The sequence below is a fragment of the Morone saxatilis genome, unplaced genomic scaffold, assembly GCF_004916995.1.
Source record: "Morone saxatilis isolate NCDOM2014 unplaced genomic scaffold, NCSU_SB_2.0 Contig14, whole genome shotgun sequence".
NCBI lineage: Eukaryota > Metazoa > Chordata > Actinopteri > Moronidae > Morone > Morone saxatilis.
Window position 1 is genome coordinate 21,168,703 of NW_023339696.1, and position 22,982 is coordinate 21,191,684.

The 22,982-nt window shown below is 41.3% G+C and overlaps 1 protein-coding gene across 1 annotated transcript in view; it reads left to right on the forward strand.

The window, feature by feature from the left end:
- Positions 1-22,982, forward strand: part of rbfox3a (RNA binding fox-1 homolog 3a) — a 188,408-nt gene that overhangs the window by 45,904 nt on the left and 119,522 nt on the right. The window contains exon 2 of the mRNA XM_035655722.1: positions 19,770-19,879. Coding sequence (XP_035511615.1) covers positions 19,770-19,879 — 110 coding nt within the window. The remainder of the gene's footprint in view (positions 1-19,769; positions 19,880-22,982) is intronic.

Consider the following 22,982-nt stretch of genomic DNA (forward strand, 5'->3'; position numbering starts at 1 on the left):
TAGATATCCACACTTATATAGGCTAAGGCTTTGATCACTGTACTTCCTTCCTTATTTCCATCATCTACAGCATTGCGTGACATCCCCTGTGTGATATGTTACTAAGAAGCTGATGCCCTGGCTTCATAGGTTCACATGTATATTTAATGTCCTCTCTGGTGCATTAGAGAGCCGTACAGCTGAGCTACCGAGTTCTTGTCAGTTCACAAATGTCCACATGTGTTAGCAAAGATTTCTGTGCATTAGCCTGGGAATAGTTACATGGTCTATTCATGTGGGTGTGTTTTTCTGCATTTGCTTATCAATATTTAAAGATGTGTAACACATTCCATAAAGCATATTTTTAGGTCAGTCTTCCTCTTCCTCTGAATGTGTGTTTAGTTGAATATATATATGTATATATTCTTTTATAGCTTCTGCATATGTGTGCTCCAGTGTGTGAGTAGCCCCAGCCCCTGTGATCCATCCTCCTCTGCACCGGGGTTAAAGCCACACACTCAGGGCACAGGGGCTGCAGGAGAGAAAGCGCGGGTGGGCGGCTCATTAGACAGCACTCCCCGCGGAGTGTGAAGGAGAAAAACACCCATTAGCAAAACAAACGATGTGCCCATCGCTCACACAAACACGCCGATTGTTTACCGAGAGCCAGGCGGCCCAGCCCGTCGGCAACCTGTGCCTGCTGGGGGCTTCCTGTCAAAGTACTTCCGGGGTCACGCATTAGGGTGAGGTAGGGAAAGGGTTATCTGGGATGTATACAGTACCTTATGAATGCCTCTGGTGTGTTTACTGTAAGAGCAGGAGTGAAAAGACAAATTACTTTTGCAGAGGTACGATTACTAGTGTTAAAGAATAAAGGACAAGAGGACCAAGAGTCGTTGAGATTCTGTATCACATAGTAGATAAAAATGAATGAAGTATGAAGCATTGATTATTGAATAATGCATCACTGTACAGCTCTGTAAAGCCATTGAAGCACTTCTTAGTTCCACAAATTTGATAATTAAAAGCTTTATTTAGTTGTTTTTCAATTGACTCCCATGAATGACAGCAAGTTCTTCAATTTTGAGGTCCTCAGAGCAGTTTTCCAACATGACAAATTTGTCATTTAGTAATTTATCATTGCCTTCCAAAACATCATATTTGAGCATTTTCTGATCCAGTGCTCCTATCAGCAGGACATCATTTATAAGTGTCATCCAAAGATGTTACAAATGACTATTACAACAATGATTCATATCACCATTTTCTGGTCTGCCACCTCTGTGGTTAGATTTAGGCAACTTGGTTAGGATTGGGAAAAGATAATGAAGTTGCAGATTGCAACCATTTTAATACAGCTCAGCCTGCTAAGTGTGTAGGAGGAGCTATGGTGGCTGTGAGACTCGTCCCTAATGGAGTCAGTGTTTGGCATGGCGATTCAATATGGAAGAGGACCCTGTCGAAAAAACAGATGATTTTAAGGCAACGCATACACAGCAATTCTTTTTGAGAGCTTACATAATATTTACTCTTTTAGAAATGCAATTTAAAATGTAGCTCACACAGGCATAAAAGTATTTTAGAAATCACTTGATTCAGGAAATGCTAAAAGAAAGTAAGGATGCATTGTCGAGTAAGTCCCCTTCTTTAAAATTAACTGATTAACAAACCCAGAGAGCCCAAGGTAACATTTTTAAATGTCTTAATTTGTCCGACCAACAGTTAAAATCTCACAAAATCTTTACATTTGAGAAGCTGGAACCAGAGAATGTTTGATATTCACTATTTTCTTAAGTGTTTCAGCGCTCAACGGAAGTAGACCACCAAGATACTCCATCACAGTTAGGACAGTAATGTGAAATATGTTACTTGTGTCCTGGTGTGTCATTTGTGCAGTGAAGCTCATCCCTGTGTGTGAGCAGCAGGCTGGGCGTAGCCTCCTGGGTAATTAGTGTATCTGAGGCAGGTTCGTCTCTCTGACCTCCGACCTCAGGAGTTGTCTTCCAGCACTACCCCACCTCCGCACCCCTCCCACTCCCCTCCTGCCCCGACGTCAATGCTGTCATCTCCTCATGAATCTCTGCCAAACAAAAGACCAAACAGCATCAAATCTGTGGGTAGTAGCACCAGTGCTAATTTGCTATTATGCGTGATCTTCTAGTCATTTGTTTGGCTGACTGACTACACAGTGTGTGTTACGGTCTGCTGGCTCTGTCTACGGAGTCCTCCTGCCGTCAGGTGAATGATGAAAATAATTTTCACCAGATGAAAATCAGGCCCGGCATCACGCCTCACGGTTTTTCTTTTTTCTCCTGGCTTATTGTTCAGCCAGTGTTTTCTTGGAGTCTGGCTGGGTTTTAAATTCAGCTTCATCTCGCTCTGTTTCTCTCGAGGAACCTGCTTCAGATCTTAAGTGGAATCACCCAACCTGATCCCCACCCTCGCTGTGGTCTCTATCACAAGTCTCGCAGATGACTAGTTTGTTAGTTTTTTCAAAAGGTGGTAGGAGGTTTCTCTCTCCCTCTCTTGTCTCTCCGTCTCACTACAGCCGGATAATTAGCTGCCGACTGTCAGATAATTAGCCAGGCTGCATCTAATTTTGGTCACAACCTCGGACGATAATGGTCAAATGAAATCAATGGCGTACAGAAATGTGTGGGATTAGCTAAGCAGCATGTGCTCAATTAGCTCATTCCAAATGGTCTGTCCCGATTAATGAGTTAGTTGCTTTGAGTTAATGGCTATGGTCCAATCATCTAAGTCGTCACATGTTTATATCTCATTTATGAATACCTGAAATATGAATTAATAGGAATATGAGCTGTGTTTTAATGTTTTCCCCTTGTTTCAATGAGGTTCCCGGCGATTTAAAACAGCCTAGTTATTGTTAAATGTTTTAAACTGTGTCTCCAACTGATATTAGCTGAGGTGTTGAGTAAGAATAAATGGATAGTAATGAGAGCCATTGTGTGGAGTTTTTCAACTGAACACACTTATGTACAGGTGTTCTGAAAATATTGCACAATAGCTTCCTGAGTTGAGCATTTTGTCAAGAAAATGATCTTCACCAAGACGTTCGGGGTGCCTGGGAGTGCCATTAAGTTGAGTAGCAAGCGTAATAGGCAGGTGTGACTGAGGAAATACCCCACCTTCAAACTCCCACTGACACCTCCCAGTGCCAGCCGGGGATTTGGGTTAATGCAGAGTTATAAAGACATTGAGTAGAAATGGAGGATTGGAGGCGTACATCATCATGATGCACCTCTGTGTGATGACAGCCGTACTGTATGTGACAGTAAATCCTTGATACTTATGCATCATTTCCTATTTCTTGCTCACTGACGACTGAAGTAACGTATCAGCAGTCATACAACAGTTTCTGCTGGAGCATCAGTCTCTCTGAGAGCTAAAACACCAGCACTCTCGTGTTTAGTGGCAGATATGGCTTCCTGAAAAACTGCAAAAAAAAACCCACTGCCAGCAGCATTGATTTTGGTCACATAAAAGAATAATGCACTTTACTACAACGTGGGTCTTATTTTTGTAGTTTTAGAGAGTAATTCTTTTAGGCCATTTTTTAAGTGTTGGCAAAGAACATGAATCCAAGGTTGTACAGATTCTTCCAATGTCAGCATTCGTGTCTGGTAAGTGTCATTTTTAAAAATATTCTTCTACCTGAGTTACTGAAATCTGAGAAAATCGTTAATTGTAAATCTCTCAGTACGGCAAATTCTGTCTGTAGCTGTACTGTACTGTACTTACTGTAGTATCATACTGTAGTATGGCACACACTGTTTTCCTGTACACTGAGAGATTATTCCTGACATTTCCGTGGCACTCACTTCTGCTTTTACTTCCAGATAAAGTGCTCTAGATAATTTGGCTAAACTTTTTCTGACTGTTCAAGTTTTTTTTACACCACAAGGGACTGACGTTTGCATCATGTCATGTACAATGTGGCCATTGGCTCAGTGTGGCACTTCTTAAAGAGTGATTAGACAGTGTGTTTGGCTACACTGGATGGAACTGGACCAGGCGTCTCATCCAAATTCCTGTCATTTTGACGGCAGCCCAAAGGGTCTCATTTGGCGGACATTTTTCCCTTTGGCTTCCAGAGATTTCACCATTTCCTCTAGCCTGTGAGTTTGGGGAAGGGGTTGATGTCTTGCATGTGTCTGCACACGTGCATTTGTGCACATACACCTGAATGTGTGTGTATGTGCATGTCTTTCCCTACCACACTCCTCTATGCACTTCCTCTTGTATCTTTTGCCGGGGAACTTTGTGTGACATTAGTATTCCAACAACATTGCAGGGGTCATGCGATCTACGCTCCGCTCCCTCCCAGCAGTGCATCTCGTTGCACCCCCCCTTATCCACCCCCCCCTTATCCACCCCCTTTCTTCCTCTCCCCTTTCCTCCCCTTTCTCCATTTTGTGGGCTGCAGCACTGCATTAACTAGAAGCACGGGGAACAAATAAAAATAGATGGGCAAAGTTGTGAGATGTGAGCCCTGAGGGACGCACTGTACGGATATACATTTTCTGTGCGCATTTGGAGCGGCCCTTCTCGTCAAAGAATATTATCCCGCCCCCCCCTCACCCCACCTTACCCCTCCCATCTTTGGATCAAGGCAGTAATTCAATTGGGGATAGACAAGAGCAGGATTTTCTTGATGCTTTTTTTCCTTTCCCTATAAACGGGTTGTCTGCCTGTCAGCATTGATAATGCTAGCTGGTGCACACTGCGGCTAACTCTTCCCAACCCGCGCTGCCATTCTCCATACTGCTCCGGCATTGAGGAGCTTCTCCGTGATTTACTCTATGCTTGTCTGCCCATCTGGCTTTTTTCTCATTGGCTCTCCCTCCAGAGGACTCGGCTGCCCGTCTCTCATTCTCTCCCGCTGATCTGTTTTTCTGTTTGACAATCTAAGCATTGTCCATCTGATACGTCTGTGTGTCTACGGCTATCTTTCCATCTGTGGAGATGGGAATGAAATGTGATCTGACAGGAGGTTGAATTTACTGTATGCTACCATACAGTCACTCAGTCACCCCTGATCTCAGCTGTTTGATCTGATCTGCTTGAGTATATGAACTGATCCATTCTCTAGCATATCTGATCAGCAAGGCCGGGTTAAGTTATGATCAGAAATAAGCCCATCCACAGCATCAGGTAGTCCGAAGCTGTTCACATCCTCAGTCAGCTAACAAGGGCCCACATAAGTAACTGATGTGAGGGCTGACAGGTGTGATCGACCAAAAACCTCCGAACACCAAGTGTGGTCGGTTTCCTCTGAGAGCTTCATCTTTGAGATTTTATTCTGACAGTTTCTTGACAGTCCTGACTTCAGAACTGTATCTACCACTTAGACATGCTGTTATCATTTGCCGAACTGTTCAACATCATGTTAATGGGTGTCAGGAGAATGTGACAAGGTGTGGCAAACATCACAGCTGCACTTAAACTTCAACTTAAAGGTCCCATATTGTAGAATGTCTTTTTTTATTATAAAGCAGGTCTAGGTCCTATATAAATATACTCAAAGCATCAAAACGCTCAGTCTTAGGGAATTTCACACAGCCAACTTTCAGAGACCGCACCGTCAGGATTTATGTAAGGTTGTGATGTCACTATACAGTCACCGCCCTCAACCATGCTCCAAGCACGGCCCACCGTCCAGGTAGGCTACCCGTTATCTGTGGTCGACCAATCAGAAGAGCGGCTGATTCTTTAAAACTATATTGAGATGGTTTTTGGTACTTAAAGACAAAAATGTTTTGTCCCTGTAGTTCAGATCAAGCAGAATCAACAAGGGGACGAGGACAAGTGGTTCCTATCGGCTGAGAGTTTAGTGTCAAATGATGTGTTGCACTGACCAAATGATAACATATTTTCAGTCTTGGATGGAGAAATTATTATTTCCAGAAGCATTTGTGGATGTTTTAATTAGAAAAGATATTAGGAAGTTAAACATATTGACTCCTGTTTGAAATCAGGCAAGATATTTGTATCTTTGTCTCCTTAATCATATGGAATAGTAGTAGTTTAGGTTTTACAATATCACTTAAGCAATAATGCACCATTTCTTCTAAAAATAGTTCTTCTAAAATAGCAAATTAAAGGCATTCTATAATCCAGTGGTTCCCCGAGTACACTGTGGTCAATCTATAAATAATCCTTGATACACTAAAGGTTTCTTCCATATCCATTATTCAAACAAATGCCTCAGATCCTTGCATGCCGTTCACTGGATAGCTTTTTTATCATAATGTGGTTGGCTAATAATATCAGAGGACAGAAAAAATCTAAATCTAGTCTTAATCATCAAAGATCTGGATGCTGTGTGTCACAGAGTGGAGCAGGAATCCAAAACAAAACCGTTAAACGAAGAACAAGATGGAGAGAGCGAGAGTAATAGTCTGCATCAGAGTGGTGAGGAAGCTAATGCCTCTTGAGACTGTTTGTAAGTGAGGGAGGCCTTTGGATGGCGAGCTGACTTCAGTATGTGCATTACTCAGCCACATAAATCTGGGAGCCCCCGCCTCGCCTGCCTGCTTTGGTTTGGCTTTAATTACCTGAGCTATCCTGCACTCACCACCAGCACTTCCCTAATGGGGCTGCCTCACTCGGGCATCACTCACACTCAGTCCGGCCAGCTGGCAGGATGGCCTGGGGGGGGGAGCCTGGCCCTCCTATTATAACTCCAAGTCTGTGCCCTAACACACCTGTAGTCTGTGTGTGTGCTTGCATGTGTGGCTGTCCATCTTCTCAGCTGTCACACAAACTAACTTTAGCGAGTGGGAAACAGAACGTTACAATTTCTCATATAAACAGTCCTAAAATATTAACTGCTGTTTTTATTTGAGCTCATGCTGACCAAGACTAGCCACTAATTTGGCCTTCCATTACACCATTAAGTATTGGGTTAGTTATGTGTCCTTGGGGGTTTTGCTGTCAGTCAGTGACATGTCACGTCAGCTTCGCCACTTGTCAAGTATGTGTGCTTTCATTCTTCTTGTGTACAGCTGCCTAACAATGTGCCAAGAGCTTTCAGCACCGACTTAAAATGCATCAGACCTTTTTGTTCCTCCGCGTGAAAAGACACAGAGAAGACTTGGTATGAGCTCCTCGCGTTCCAGCCGTCGTTGAATGCCTCACAGTGACCTTGGAGATTATTGCTATACTAGACAGAAAAAATGCTATATGTTTGTCAAGAGCTGTCTGTCATCAATGAGCTTTTGTGTTGGCTATCGATCGGCTCCTGGGCAGGACATCAGGGTTGATGGATGCACAACAAACAGACTCTGCATCGCCAGCAAGCCGCCCAGCCAGCGGCCCCCCTCATGATGGGATGTCAAGTCCAGGAGGCTGCCGCTCGCCCCTCGTGCTTGCGCCTCCTCCCTCGGATGTGAATTGTTGAAAGTGAAAGTGTTGGCCCCGCCCTCAGCCTGGTGCAGGATTGAGCTGCGTCCCTAAATGGCGATTCATTAGTAAACATGAAGTGGATTACTGTAGTTTAGCCCTGCTACCCATGCGTCGATAACAGGCCCTGATTGCTTTGTAAAATGTAGCAAGCTGCTAGCGAGAGCTGTGCCACTGTATCTGCAGCGTGCACATATAAAGATAACAACACAATTCCCCTATCAGTTGACCTGGTTTCTCTTCAGTTAGCGAGCTCCAGCCCCCAGGGTGCAATTGAGAGCGCCTTGGTCCGATACTGGATACAACAGAAATGCCAGGCGCGATGCAACAATCATCATCCCCTGTGATTTTGGCGATTTTTCAGGAAGTGAGCTACCACTGCTACATTATTCAGCCTCTGTCTCTCAGACAAGAGAGAATGGCATTAAAGTTAATTTCAGCGCGGCTCCAGCTGGTGTTGTTGCATGCAAAAAGAAGCCGCATTGTTATGTGTTTTTATTGTAAGAGGAGAAGCAGCAAAAGGCACACTGTTGGAACATCAGCAAAACGCTGTTGTGAAGTGTTTGTTTCGCTCTCTTGACTGGGTTTAACCCCGTCTGGCTGCTAAGCGTGGATATACTATGAGGTCAGACTGATCGATCTGCTTTGATATTTTATAGACCCCACTCAGCTTCCACCAGTATGAGCTGCTGCCCAGTATTTTCCCAGCGCAGGATTACTAATGCGATCCACCTGTGGCCACCAGAGATCTTAAACAAACAGACATCATCAGCCGCTAGCCAAGGACACACTGAAACACACACACATACTCACAAACACCTCCACCCAAACAAATGAGGGAGCAGCAATTGACCTCCACAGTTAAACGCCTTACAAAACTGAAAACACCACAAAATATAAACAGTGAAATCTTTACCGCCTGTAACCATCTTTCTTTGTAGTTTTACTGTCACATTACCCCGAACATCTGGGCCAAGAGTGTGTGGCACTAAAGTGTGTAATTCAACAACACCAGCAACAAAAAAAATCAGCCATACTGTGTGTTTCACAGGTGCTGGACTGGATCCAAATTGATAACAATTTTTCAGAGTTTGCAGACTCAATAACACTTAGAAGGATACAGGAAAACAACAGCACCGGACATGGAGGGGAGGTCTGGCAGATTACAGGAGATTTGTCGGCCCCTGGGAGTTCTCACTCAGCTGATGTTGACAAAGCAGGGCTGATGTAGGTTGGTGGAAAAAAACAAAAGAGGACCTTTTGGAAGAGAAAGCGTTGTATACAGGCCTATGTATGATGCATGTTTTTAACTTTCTTTGTCTTTTCCTCTTCGACACCCTCTCCACCCTTCTCTTGCACCAAGGGTAGAACATCAATGAATAATTCAACAGTCAAATCCAAAAATCTATGAAATAAAATCATTTGTTGCCCTATAGTGTGCTTGACAGAGAGATTGTTTATAAGGGTGGTAAAGCAGGACTCGAGCGTTGGTAACAATCAATAGTCTGATGGAATCCCGAGGCCTTCGCTCGTTGCCAACGCACATTCAGACTGAGACATCAAAACAGCTTTCGGTTTCTACCCTCTCGTTTGTTTCCCCAGAACATTTCAAGCCAGATGGGCAGTTCAGACATTTTTCATTGGTCGTTTTGTATTTGCATTATTTATCTCTGCATTAAAAAAAAAAAAAAACCTTCTCTCCACATCTTGAGGTTGTCATTAGCTGCAGTATGTTGCGACGATGCTGAGAACAATTAGGATAATAATGCCGTGACCGATCGTAATGGTGATAATGATAATGAAGAGATAATGATAAGACGGAATGGAAATGACTGCAGCAAATAGGGTTGCTGTTTTTAGTACGAATCCACAACAGCAACAACACACTGTTCTTACACCGATCATAATAATAATAATTATTATAATGATGATGACTCCAAAATCACCCCTCCCCTTGTCATGCTCTGCTGCTTCTCATTAGAAACAGGAGGGGTCACAGCACTACTTTGAGTTATTTTACCAGTTAGCCCAACACCGGGCCAGTGAATGGTGAATAGTGCCCAGTGCCAATGTCTTATTAATCCCTCCACTCTAAGCGATCCGGCCTGTGCACTAATGAGGAATGGTTAAAGAGAGCGAGGAGCCATTTCTTGTAGAGACAGAGTATCAAATGAAGGGAAGCCAGGAGGAGAGACAGATATAGAACTGGGAGAAAATTTTTCTTCATGGACCTGGATTTTTCTCCTAGAAATTACATTAAATCCAGCATTGTGACATTACAGTCCACATGAAATGGAAATCAGAGTGCAATTTGCTTCCATATGTTATACTTATTTCCTGTGTGTGCTGTGTGTGCTGTGTGTCCCAGTGAACCAGGACTGAATGCAGCATCTGATGCCGACAGAGGACAGTTTGCCATCAGGTAATAAAGTACCAAGGAGTTTTTTGCCAGGTTTGGTTTCTGCCACCTAAGGGGGGGGGGCTAAGTCAGATAACGTTAGCTGCACAAGCTAACTAGCTAACGGCATCTAATATTACTGTTGCCGTCAGTTAGCTTCTTTTAGCAACAAGTCCACCTGGAAACTCCATAAATCACCTCTGTACCGCTGTCATCAAACTGTCCTCTGGAGGTTGTGTTCACTGGGAGGCTGCTGAGTCCCGTTCAGTTGCACGCTAACAGCAGCTACATTAGCAGTAAGCGGAGTTGACAGAGTTGGAGGACGTCAAAGAGGAAAACCAGACAATATTCTCCCCATAAAATATGATCCAGTTTCACCCAAATCACTGATAAAGTCGTGTGTTTGTACAGTAATCAGTGAGCTCCGCTAGCTAGCCATGCTGTTAGCTAGTTAGCTAACTAATCTTCGCTCTGCGTCGCTAAAAGTTGAAGATTGATTGACGGGTGAATGTCATGATATCAATAGTTGAAATCAGTTAGTCCATGCTGACGTAAGACCATTTTGTTCATTTTTGTTCATTAAGAATACAAAGAAACTGAGTTTTTGTTAATATTTTGGCATACATTGCTAAATAGGGTGACAACATATGTGAGGATGCCGCCTAAAAGGGTTCAAATGAACTCAGAACTCAAATAAACCTAAACCTTTTCCGTAGGTATGCTATAAAATAATGTATACTGTAGCATTAAACTTTCCCCTTCTTTGGAACTAAGAGTCTTGTAGCAAACCATGAAACACAGCCTGTCCACATACTTTTGGCCATATACTGTACACAATGCAATCAAAGATCAGAGCCGCCGTGTGTCTGTGCTGTGTTTTGTTCTTTATTAGCCCCCACCACCTCCCGCCTCCATTTTTAGCCTTTTTTAATTCCCTTACTGCAGAGAAATGTACATTACTTTCACTTTAAATTCAACAATTGATCTATTAAACCGGGGTTGTGTTATGAGAAAGGGAAGACCACCGAGAAGGCCCCATGGGGATTAATGCTCTCTACTGTATGTAGGTGTGTATACATTCTGTAGATAGAAATTGGCCCTAATCGGCCCTGTGGCTCCGCAAAAATAAATAATAAAAAGAAAGGAATCCACTTAGCAACGTGGCTAATTTGCATAGCTTTGAAGAAAACAGGGTCTGTGTTTAGTCAGCTTAGATGGCAGACGCAGGAAGAACGTCAGAGTCTGACACTCAGCGGGAGACGACGCAGCTGGCTGACTGGTTTGTTTGACGTTTAGGCTGGATGGATGACTGGCTGGCTGCACTGGTGTCGCTTTGATGTACAAGGCCTCTCATCAAACTGTGTTTATGACGGTGCATAGAGATTCTTTAGCGGGTGGAACTTACTGGAAAAATGGCTGGTAGATTTTGTGAATTACTGTACAAAAAAAAAGTCCTTGAAAAACAAATTCAATCTGTCTGCTGCGGACTGTGCTCCTGTCAGGATGTGTAAATATTAGACCATTGAAGATGATGAGGTAGTGAAAACATAATATTGGGCTGGGCCACAATTCAGTGTTAGTGGAATCATATGGTATCATTTTATCATCTATATGTTGATGTTAAAATGAATGCTTCCAAATAGTTTCAGAATGCACCAAAACCAACCAGTCATGCAAAAATAATACCAGTTCTGTTTTGGCATCACATTTGATCCTCTCTGTCAGCTCTCTCGTCTACAGCACACAAACACAAGATTCATGGATTTTTCTTTGATCTTTTTTTTTTTCTTTTTTCTTTTCAATATAATTTTCTTGTTTTTGAGTGCTCTATAGTATCTAGCACGCTAATGTAGAAACAAACTAGACGTGATGCATGTCCACAACAAAAAAGAAACGCGGTCCCATCCGACTCCTGTGTGTAATGTTTAAGAGGATCTATTGGCAGAAATGGAATATAATATTCGTAACTATGTTTTCATTTGTGCATAACGATATAATGTATAACTGCTCCTGCGTTACCGGCAGTTACCGTTTTTTTGTACCTTTTGTGGCCCCTGTAGTTTCTTCTCTGCGTCTGGAAGGGGAGGGTGAAGCGAGGGAGTTGCGATCTTTAACTACACCACTAGATACTACTAAATCCTAAACAATGGTTGGCTTAGTTTAGCACAAAGATTGAAAATATGAGGAAATCTGCCTCATAATGTGACATAATGTGTTCATTGGTGAGCTTGTGATGTGCTAGCATAGGCAAAGCTAGCCAGTTGCTTCCCTTTGTTTCCAGTCAATATGCTAAGCTAAAGTGTAGCTTCACAGTTATTCTGCATACATGAGAGTGGCATTAATCCTCTCATCTAACTTTGCATGAAAACAAATGAGTGTATTTCCCAATATGTTGTTTTTTTAACTTCTAATTGCAGTGATTAATATAATAAATATTACATTATTTGTCTGGAATCTGATCAACATGTTGCATCAGTCAGTTCAAATTTAAGGCTTCCTATAGACAACTAGTGTCATTATACTACAGTGAATATGTCAACAGGCTGTTTCATATCCATCATTTCAGAGGTGAACAACACTGACTCGACCACACTGATTTCCTCATAAAAGGCCAGTAAATCAGCCAATCATAACACATCTTACATCCACTGTCTTCCTCTCTCTCCTGACCTCCTGTCTTCTGTCTCCGCGTCTCTTGCAGCACAGTGGACTTTGATTTAAGATCTCTGCAGCAGTTTATGGTGTATATATCCCAAATGGACATTTTAATAGGCTTTTACTTTTTTTTTTTTTCATTGTATTGTGCAATGTAAGCAGTAATCATAAATTATAATAATTATAATTTGTTGCTGCCGGCTGAAAACCTTGCACGGTATCTCTGAAATGTCAAGTTTTCACAAAGAGAAACAGCCTTGTTCAGAGGTTGACCACCAGCGCATGTGTGAGGATTTGAAAGGATTTAATAAATGGTAGATGGAAAAATATTTTTTCTCAGCCTACACAGACGCATGCATACCTTTGCTTTCAAAACCGTACTTAAATAAAAGTATGTAAGTTTTATCAGACAAATTTACTTAAAGTATGAAAAGTAAAAGTGGTTATAGCGCAGTGAACTGGTCCCTGTCAGTGTTTTATATATGATGTTTCTGGATTAATATTACTGCTGCATTAATGTGCATTTTCTGCTGTAGATGTTAAAGGTTGAGCTCATTTTAACTACTTTATATACTGTTGGGTAGTTTAATCTATAGCAATGGATCATTTTCTATAAGATCATTATGGATTATGGTTGTCCTGCGAGAACCACGTATCTCTATAAAGTCAGAAAAACAGCCTGTTTTCAGCTTTGTGACGATGCATTTTCCAGCTAATCCAAGAGGGTTTTTAAAGAGTGTATTTATCTTAAGAAGTAGGACAGATTTTGCAGCTCATGAAGGAACACTTCTGTGTACAATTTGGCAGAAATGCAATATAATATTCATAGGTATGTTTTCATTAGTCTGTAATGAACTGTTGTGTTTTTGTTAACTTAGAATGAGACGTTTTTATCTACAGAGGGAGCAGGTCCTCTTCTACAGAGTCTGCCATGTTGAACCACCATGTTTCTACAGTAGCCCAGAACGGACAAACCAAACCTTGACTCGAGATAGGGGTTTATCTTGTTTCACAGCCACTGTAGTTACTCCTACACACTCGGTTGTGTCAAGGGGTTTTAGTTGGTTGCAATCTGCAATCTTACCACTAGATGCCACTAAATCCTACCCACTGGTCCTTTAATCCTTCAGTTTATCACAAACATTCATATTCAAAACATAAATTAGCAATAATAAATAAGCAAATTTGGAGATAGGTGGTTTTCAAAGTGTTAAACATTGTATTATGAAAACTTACTAGTAACTAAAGCTGTCAGACAAATGTAGTGGAATAAAAAGTGCAATATTTACGTTTTGTAAAATATAAAGATGCATAAAATAGAAATACCTAAAATAAATAAAGACAAAGTAAAGTACCTCATATTTGTACTTAAGTACAGTACTTGAGTAAATGTACTTAGTTACATTCTACCACTGGATACAGAATACTGTACTGTTAAGGCCATTTTTCCAACCTCAAAGCTATTTAAAGCCCCTATAAGGAACTTACATTCTGTGTTGATTCTGGCAGCCCCTGTGGACAAAAACGGTAGTGTTTACACTACCTTGTTTCATTGATTTTAAGGGGAATCCGACCCGGTAGCAGGCATTAGGAGTAACTATACAGATACGTTCATGTAGCTGATATAGAGGCATCAGTACTAAATTGAGACCAGATGAAAACGTAGGTTTAAATAAAGAGGGCAAACTGGATATTAAGGAGTTAATATCATCTGTTGGCTGTTTTAATGATAGCAGACAACAATACAGGTCAGATTGACCTTTTGTGTGCATTGATATATCGTTGTTTTCCCAGGATAACAAGAAATAAGCACATCTGCATCGGAGCTTGTTCCCATTTTTCTTCTGCCTCTGTGTTTTTTATTCCTATTCTCTCTTTGCTCTGGAAAGTGCCATCAGGCTCAGAGGCAATTTACAGTACCTTTGAACACGTCCTTAACGGTACCATCATGCGTCCATCAGTGCCACAGCGAACACAATTTTATTACTCAATTTGATTCCATACAAGGTTCATTCCCCACATTTTTTATGCATCGTGGGCTTAGCTCAGGCAGAAAATAATCTGGACAGCGAGGGCTCTGTATTACGGTTCAAACAGGATAAAGCACTGACAAATTTCGGACCGGAGGACTAGTGAGCGGGGAGGACAGGGAGAAAGAGAGATTAAGAGCTACACCATTATTTACCTCCTCCTCTAAGGTGCAGGATACTCTGTCGTTTATAAATGTTGGTAGCTGTTATTGGTTACCTCGCAGGCTTTTGGGGAAAGAGGAAAGGAAAATGAAAAAAAAACTTTGGGAAAGACCCAGGAGGGGGTTCGATACAACTTTAATAATGCGTAGCAGGAGCTAAATGAGCCATTCTGCGGTACTTTAAGACGTCTTCCCTCCACCCATCCCCCCGCTCCACCACCCTCCGCCTCACCCCCCTCACGGTCTCAGGGCCTGAATTATTAAAAGTGTTGTTTTCCCTTATTGCATTGCAGCAATGTGCCTCGTTGCTAGAAGTGAGCTGCACATTCTGGAGTTTGAATGTTTAAAGCGACCCACCTCCAAGAGCAGAGCCAGGGGAGGGGGCCGGAGAGCAGGCAGCCGGGGGCACACACACACACACAAATGCGTGTATCTAAATAACAACAGTCACCTATAATGTTGACACCACACTCAGATGCTTTTCCTCCAGTTCTGCTCTCAGATATTAAGCAGCTTGGGAACAGAGAGCTTTGTGAAAGGGATCTAAATGTAATTCTATGTTATTATATCGTTTAGGGCTGCAACCAGTGTCGTGTAGTAATTTATTACGTGTAATCAGATTACAAAAAATAGCTGCAGCAGGGGAATATTAAACAATTTTGCATGAAAAGTTACCTGAGTGAGAAATGAGCTATGAAAATTGTTGACTATTTTTCTGCTGATCAACTAATCAGTTAATTGAATAATCAGTTTCCCTTTTAATACTGTAAATGCAAATCAATAATCCACATAATTGCATATCTAATGCCCATAGAGGAAAACTAATGAAGCAACTCCGCCATCTTGTTCATGTCTAATCAAATAGTTTGCACTATTTTCTAAAATCAAGTTACATTGTTCTCGATTCCCTTGCAGCGTTCTGCATTACTCTGTTTATGTTTCAAGATGCAGGTGAAACTAGTCTTACTGCACTTGTTCAAAGAAAACTAGGTTTTTAAGACTCATAAGATCAAAAGTTTTGCATTGCAATCAATGCATCATCTCTGCTGTAATGGATATGCAGAATGATAAATACTCCACTGTGCAGAGTGCTTGAGCTGATTCTAATTCACAAGTTTAGCCCATTTTATCCAAGTACAAATGTATGTATGTTTTCTTCTTTGGAAAAAAGTTTGAAAAATGGTGAACCTTAAGGTTGAATATTGGCATTTAGAATAATTTATGAGCAGTTTCAATCCTGACATATTGGTAGCAGCATCAGCCTTGAAATCTACGTTGGTTAAACCCTCCATGTATGTCTGCACCGAGTTGAAAAAAGAAGCTCTGAATCGCAGCCAAAAGAAAATTGAGTCAGACTCAACCAGGCATCACTCACTTAATAAAACAATACCCTCTCCTTCCCTTCTTCTGCTCCTGCAGGTACCGTACATGTGCAATGATTTGGAGATTACATAATTTGATGCTTGTAGTTAAATACCTTGTTCTGAAATGCACGTTTCCAAAAAACATATAGATACTGTATATATCAGTGAAGGAATAAAAAGTTATAGATAATGCAAAGTAGACTGCACTTTGCATTCCTCTACCCCCCTCCTTGCAAGCCACACACACACACACACACACACTCCCTCGCCAATGCACACTTTAATCACACAATTAATAATTAATCAGATGTTGGGCTCAATGCTGTTGAGTCTGCAGATGAGAGAACACCCAACTGCTGAGAGGGGCCCTAAAAACGCAGGATTAACAACCAAAAAAAAAAAGGATTATCAACAGCTCATCCTGAACCAATAAAAAGCAACATGTCATCAGTTTAGGTTCGATTTTATGAAATGTAAGACAACTACAGATGCTCCAGCGGTGCACACATGCAGAGCTGAATCCATTTTTTATAAACAAAAATAAAAACCTTGCTGCCTCGGAACTCTGCAGAGTTTGTGAGGGGGAAAATTAAGCTGTCTCTTCTATGTGACATTTTCTACATGCAAATATGGAAAATTTGATTATGTGCTCTGTTCGCTCCACGTAAACACCATTAATAATACAATAACAAAGTGGTTATAGAAGAATAGGTCAGGGATGTGTCGCTGCTGTTATATGTTATCTAACAGGAAAAACAGCCGATTGATTTCAGTATATTACACTGCTCAGGAATCGACCGTTACAAACACCCGTGATCATTTTGTTCAATTTATTTATTCCCACTCATGTATTAATATTTTCCAATACTGTAAGCAGAGAGATCAAAAGTCATTGGTTTATATCCTCTTTTTTCCTTTATTAGTCCTGCATGCGCTCTGCGTTGCCAGTGTTGCAGCAGGGAGCAGAGTGTTTACCCAGCTGTAATTACAACATGTACAATGACCTCATTCTGCTGTGTCAGTAGCGGTAATGTATAGCCCTTGATCTTAAACTGCAAAGAAAAATGGTATGCACTTATTTTCAATATGCTGACTACATTCCCGGCATTTTTTAGACATGGCTGTGACGGCGGATCAGAATTTGATATAAGCACTGCTGCTCCTATTCGTCTGACAAGGTCTCTCTGCCTTAATATGCATTCAATAATGTGAAATGATATTAGCTGTAGGAGCTCATTGACTGTGCACTCAGGGTCTCGCGGTGTCTCTCTGTTTCTGTCTGTATCATGCTCTTTATCTGTTCCTCTTCCACACACACATGCACAGAAGAAATGGAAAGAAAGGGGGAGGCTTGAACCGCGGATAGCAACAGCAGCAGAGCAATCACACTGAAGAAATGCCCCCCACGCCTGGCCCATTAATAACAGTAATACGCACACCGCGCCCAAGCCAGCACTGCCGAAAGCACCACTGACACTTTAATGGGCATTTTTTACTTTTGTTTTTAAATAATGCATGTGCTGCTTGTCAGCACTGCTTCACTCCACCCCTAGTGTGCCTTTGCAGTGCTCCTTTGTGCAGAAATTACAATGGGGACCTGTGTTTTCTGTGCTGCCTGCTCCATAAGCTGCATTCATCACATACATGGGGACGTCAGTGTGCAGTACATCACACTCTTGGGGACATGTGTGTGTGGGCACACATCCATGTGTGTTTTTGTTTGTGAAGGCCCCTCATTGGCACTGAGCTAATTAAGAGTGTCTTTGCGAGGGTGAACTGTGTGCCGAGGCTCAGTGGCCGTGGACGCGACTTATATAGGAGGGTTGATGCAATACATTCTCCAGCAGGCTTGACAGGATGCCAGTGTTGTTGTGCATCTGTCAAGCATATGCTGTTCAATTTTATTTTAAACTTGGAAAGCCTCGTATAGAGCCAAAGTTGAACTTCTGTTCTAAACACATACATACATACATGTATATATATATATTTATATATATATATATACATATACAAGCCCAAGACCTTTGCAGGTTAAACATCGTCAGCAGCTTGACATACTTAGACCAGTCGAGTGGAGAGCAATGAGAATGGACAGCTAAGATGTTGTGGAGATAACGTTACAAGAGAGCATTGTGAGTATCCTTGATAAGGGAGAATATACAATGATGTCCTCAGTGTAGCCGTCACAGGGGACCCAGGAAGACGAGACACGTCCAGCTAGAGGGGTTTGTCCCCTTCAGTGGGTTGTAAAAAATGTAAATATCTTTATATATGCATATTTTGATACACAATCTGGTCAGTTATTTCTGTCTTGGTGCAGTGGAGTACTGTAAAGTGAGCTGGTTTTTTTTTATTGTTGGCCAACTTCCTGTTTGCTTGTAGCTGGTAGATTTTTTTAGCTGTTTGCTAAACACTCTTACGTGTGAATACTATGGGTTTTATTTGCATTGTAGTCACACATTGCACCCCCCATCCTCCCACCCCACCCACGCTTATTTTTCCTGGAGCCAACCCTGGACGTATTATCCGTCTTAAAACTTTGTGGGAGATGTAATAGTTTGAAATTAATTATGACATAACGTTTTTTAAATATGAAAAATAGTTAAAATTGCTACATCATGTAGATACTTTTACTTTATCTTGGAATATGGATAGTAATGAAAACAAGCCTTAACACATTCAGTGACAGAAGTTAATGGAACAGCTGTTACCCTGAATTGACAGCAGGACTTCAGTTCTTTGTTGAGATATAATATCTTTTTTATGAGTAATCCCACTAATACAAGCCGCAGCAACAGACTACACGGACAGATTACAAAAAAGAAATGTCACAAGATCAGTTTTATATAAATAAATATAAATATAAAATTGGAAACTCATAAGTGGATCATGAAACGACTGTGTCACTTGCATGTCCTAAACGGGGGCTGCTATTTACCGCTCAATAAGCAGCATCTTGAATTTGTATCAGGAGGGCGGTTCAGTTTGTTACTTTGCATCAGATGGCATCTGTTTGAATCCTTAGTCAGAAAAGTACACTTTGTTTAAAAGTCCAAGCCTCGAGGTTCTATCTGTGTAGACAATTTTAAGATCCCAATGTCACTGCAGCAACTGCTGCTTATTTTGTAACAGCAGTGCAAAGTGAAACAGAACAATACAACTGTATATAAAAAGAAAAATAGAAAAACATACATTTCTACCGTGTGTGCCTCTATAAAGTTGGTTTACTATCTTCTAGATAAATTCTAACTTTGCAGTAAACTATGAAGTGCTACCTGTTAGAGATCGGGATCATGACTGTGACCAAAACATTTTATTTTGGGTGTGTCATTTCTGGGCTGCTTGTTAAAAGGTATTAAGAAATATGAAGCTTTTAATGTGACAATGAAGAATTTACAGGTTCAGGACAAGGACAAGTTTTTCTCACCGTTGCCACCTTCATATTGCACCTTACTCAGTTATTTAGCAGGACTATACTGTGTAGTTAGATCAGCCTGGCCCAGTTGTGCAACTTTATTGATTGACAAGCTACCCATCTGTATCCATCATTACCTGTGAGGTCAATAAGCCTCTGGAATCAATATTTATAACAATCGATGATGCATTCTCTATTATTTCTGTGCAATTATATCCTTTGATTGAATTTCCCTGTTTTTCTCAGAGTTAAGTGTCTTGTTGCTGGACTGCATACAGTTGCCCCTGGCTGCTCCCTGTCCGTTTAAATGACGCCTATCTGTGTTTCTCTGTGTCCCCGTAGGAAACACGTTGTGTAAGTCAGGAAGCATTGCTGTCTTCGGGAACGTGGTGTACAGCGGACTGCTGAACGATCACCTCTGGCATTTGGGAGTGCCCCTCTTTACAAGACTGGTAAGAGCAGCAGGCCCCTGTGTTCACACTTACCTCCATTTTGTCAGAAGAGTTTCATGCGGTTCGGTTGAATCCAAACAGGCTTCAGGTGCAGAATTCCCCAAAGTCTCTAATGGGCAGCTTTTGATGCCTACTCTGTTGACATGTGTTAGTTGAAGTTATACTACAGGATGTGACAGTCCTCTGCTGTGGATGTGAAACGAGAGCACCCCACCACCTCTTAGCATCTTATTTCATATCAGAGTTTTTCAGGCATGAGCTTCAGGTGGGAAAGTCCCATGTGAGGCGTAACGGAGTCGGCTTCTCTGGCCCTCAAAACAACAGTGAAGCCATATACTGTATGGATTCATTTCTTCCCAGTTGAAGCTGGCCTGGTGTCTAGTTTCCACTGAAAAAAGGCAGACTAAATAAATAATGAAATTTAGATTTATGGCAAGAACTTAAAAAAAATTATAAGGCTTTAATTAAGAGCCGGAGCAGCTGAAGCCTGTGTTAAGAATTAATGATAAATGTCTATCCCTAATTGTCAAAGGGAAATTGAATGTTTGTTTTACACTTACTCTCACTGGCGCTGGAATGTGAGCTGTGATACAGAAGAGATTCTTGTGAACGGCATAAACCACGAGGATCAGAGAGCGATTTTCCTAAAGAAAAAAGAAATTCAGCACAGCACTTTTTCTTCCCGTTAATTACCCTCTTTCTAAGCGGGTCGCAAGTTTTCATCAATGTTTATTATTGATTAAATCTGTCGTTGTAGCTGTCATTTATGAGTTGGGAATTACTGTTGATTGGTGCACAAGGGTTGCATATAATTGGGTTACATTAAATAGATAATTCAGTTGATCTCATAAATGTCTAATGTGAAGGCTTGTTTGATTATCAATTAATGTCAAACGGAGATGCAAGAGGCTATTAGGATTCCAGTTGGGTTTGCTTGTGTTGCAAGTGGCAAAGCTACTGAATACCTCTCTTCACAACTGTGAGAGCCTGCAGCTTGTACAGTGAAATATATACATTATATAAAATACACGCACTAATGAATTCAAAGTAAAACTCAAGCATGCTGGCTCTGACACACACAGTACACACTGTATCCAGTAAACAAGTCTTTGAAAGATGAAACAAATGATAAAGACATCAAACATGACAGCTGACAGAGATTTGGCTTTCAATTAACCAGAAATTGTTGCTATTATTCTGTTGTAATTTGTCATGAAGGAGGGAAATAATTAAACTGATATTTTCATAGTTCAAAAGTCTCGTCATGGCACCTTTTTAAAAGCGTAGAATTGTCATAGTAACTATAAATAGTTTCTCCAACAAATTCCTCTTAAAGGGGCAGTCCACTGATTTTGCACATCAGTATCAGTTTACTTTGCATGTTTAGTCCTGCTCAGTTGCTATAACGTGTTATGTGGCTCTTTCAGGGCTTTGTCAATCTGAAAGAAATACCCTGTTATCATGTTGTCATCAGGACTATTGCAGAGTTTTTTTTAACAGAATGTAGTGTGGAGTTTAAAATGTGCTGGAATTTACCAGGCTGGAACGTAGCTACTACTAGGTTGCATTATGGGAAATGCAGGATGCAGTGCTTTTGGAGTTAGGGATGTTAGGGACTAAAAGTTAAGATATCTCGGCCTATGCTGCTTTGATTTCAACCACGCTCTATTTAATCTGTCTCGAGCAAGTGGTGCTGAAAGCGAAATCGGCATTTTGGCTAACTTCCTGTGCGTTCTAGCAGTCCCTGAAATTCTGCTGCCTGCCCTTGAGAACTGCCTCTTTGTGGAGCTTCCTCTCTTAACTGGATAAAGTGGGAGCGGGATACGAGAAAATGTATTTTCTGTTTACTGTAGAAAGGAGAGACTCTAGATCAGTATGATGGCTGTCAGAATGTAGAGCTATTTATTAGTTATTTTGATATAAAAGTTTGGTAATAAAGTGTTAGTGTGTGCCTTTCTACACAAATTTGTGTAAAATTTGCACCTTTTCCTATTTGGCCCCCAATTGGTCCTAATATTTCTACAGCACCATGACGCCAAAATGCAAACTAATACAAAGTGTTAATATGAATTTGCACTTGAACACACACGTTGCTCATGTGGTGAAAACAGCTAATGACAGCTGCCATGGCGTTAATGCCCTTGGTGTCCCCGCTTGGACCGCTGAGTAACAACCTAGCTCACAGGCTGCAGGAGCCCTTGTTGAAGCGAAAGGTGCGACTTCCTACTGCGACAGAAAGGTGTGGCCTGCTGTCGACACACTTGGTCTGCCCGGCAGTGGTATCAGCATGACACGCCGCAAGCCTTCACATCCCCAACACACAGCCCCTAATTACTGCACAGCCCTGCCAGTTTGCAGCCCTGGGCCAGTACTCCCTGCTCAATGCCAAGGTGTAAACACTGCATTATTAACACTACATACAGTCTGTGCACGCCTATGTTTAATATACTCAGCGTATGTCTACACGGAGGCGTTACTTTAGTGGGATTCTTTACATGGAGCCATACAATAGATTTATTGTTTCCCAGACAGTGAGCTCCAAAATCACCAGATGGGCGATTTGCTGCGTATAGTGTAATGTATGCTTACAAATGATGTTTAATGATGTCTTCGAGGGCTGGGAAACAAAACATTACCGTTTTCAAGACTAAATATGCAGGCCATGTCAGAATTCTAGAGTTAAAGAAATTACTAAAACCATTGTTTTTATTTTATGCATATTTATTGGCTGCAGGAGGGTATCTTCTTCTTTGTCATTACATCAAGCCATGGCCTAAACATGAGCTAACTTATCACCCATTCAATTTTATCTAACAAAATTAAAGCAGAAATAAAATGCAGTTGAGGCCAAAAACCCATCCACCTGTAATCTATACATGCTTATCCAGCGCAGCCTATCCCAGCATTCATTGGGTAAGAAGCAGGGTACTCCCCAGACTATTTGCCAGCCTTTAATGAGGTTGACATATTTTTAGGTGGCCAGCTATTCACACTTATAGTCACTGTTTACTTGAAATAGAATACAGAATATAATATTCATAGATATGGTTTCATTAGTGTATAATGACCTGAAAAGAAGAATATTTTTTATCTAGAAGACCAG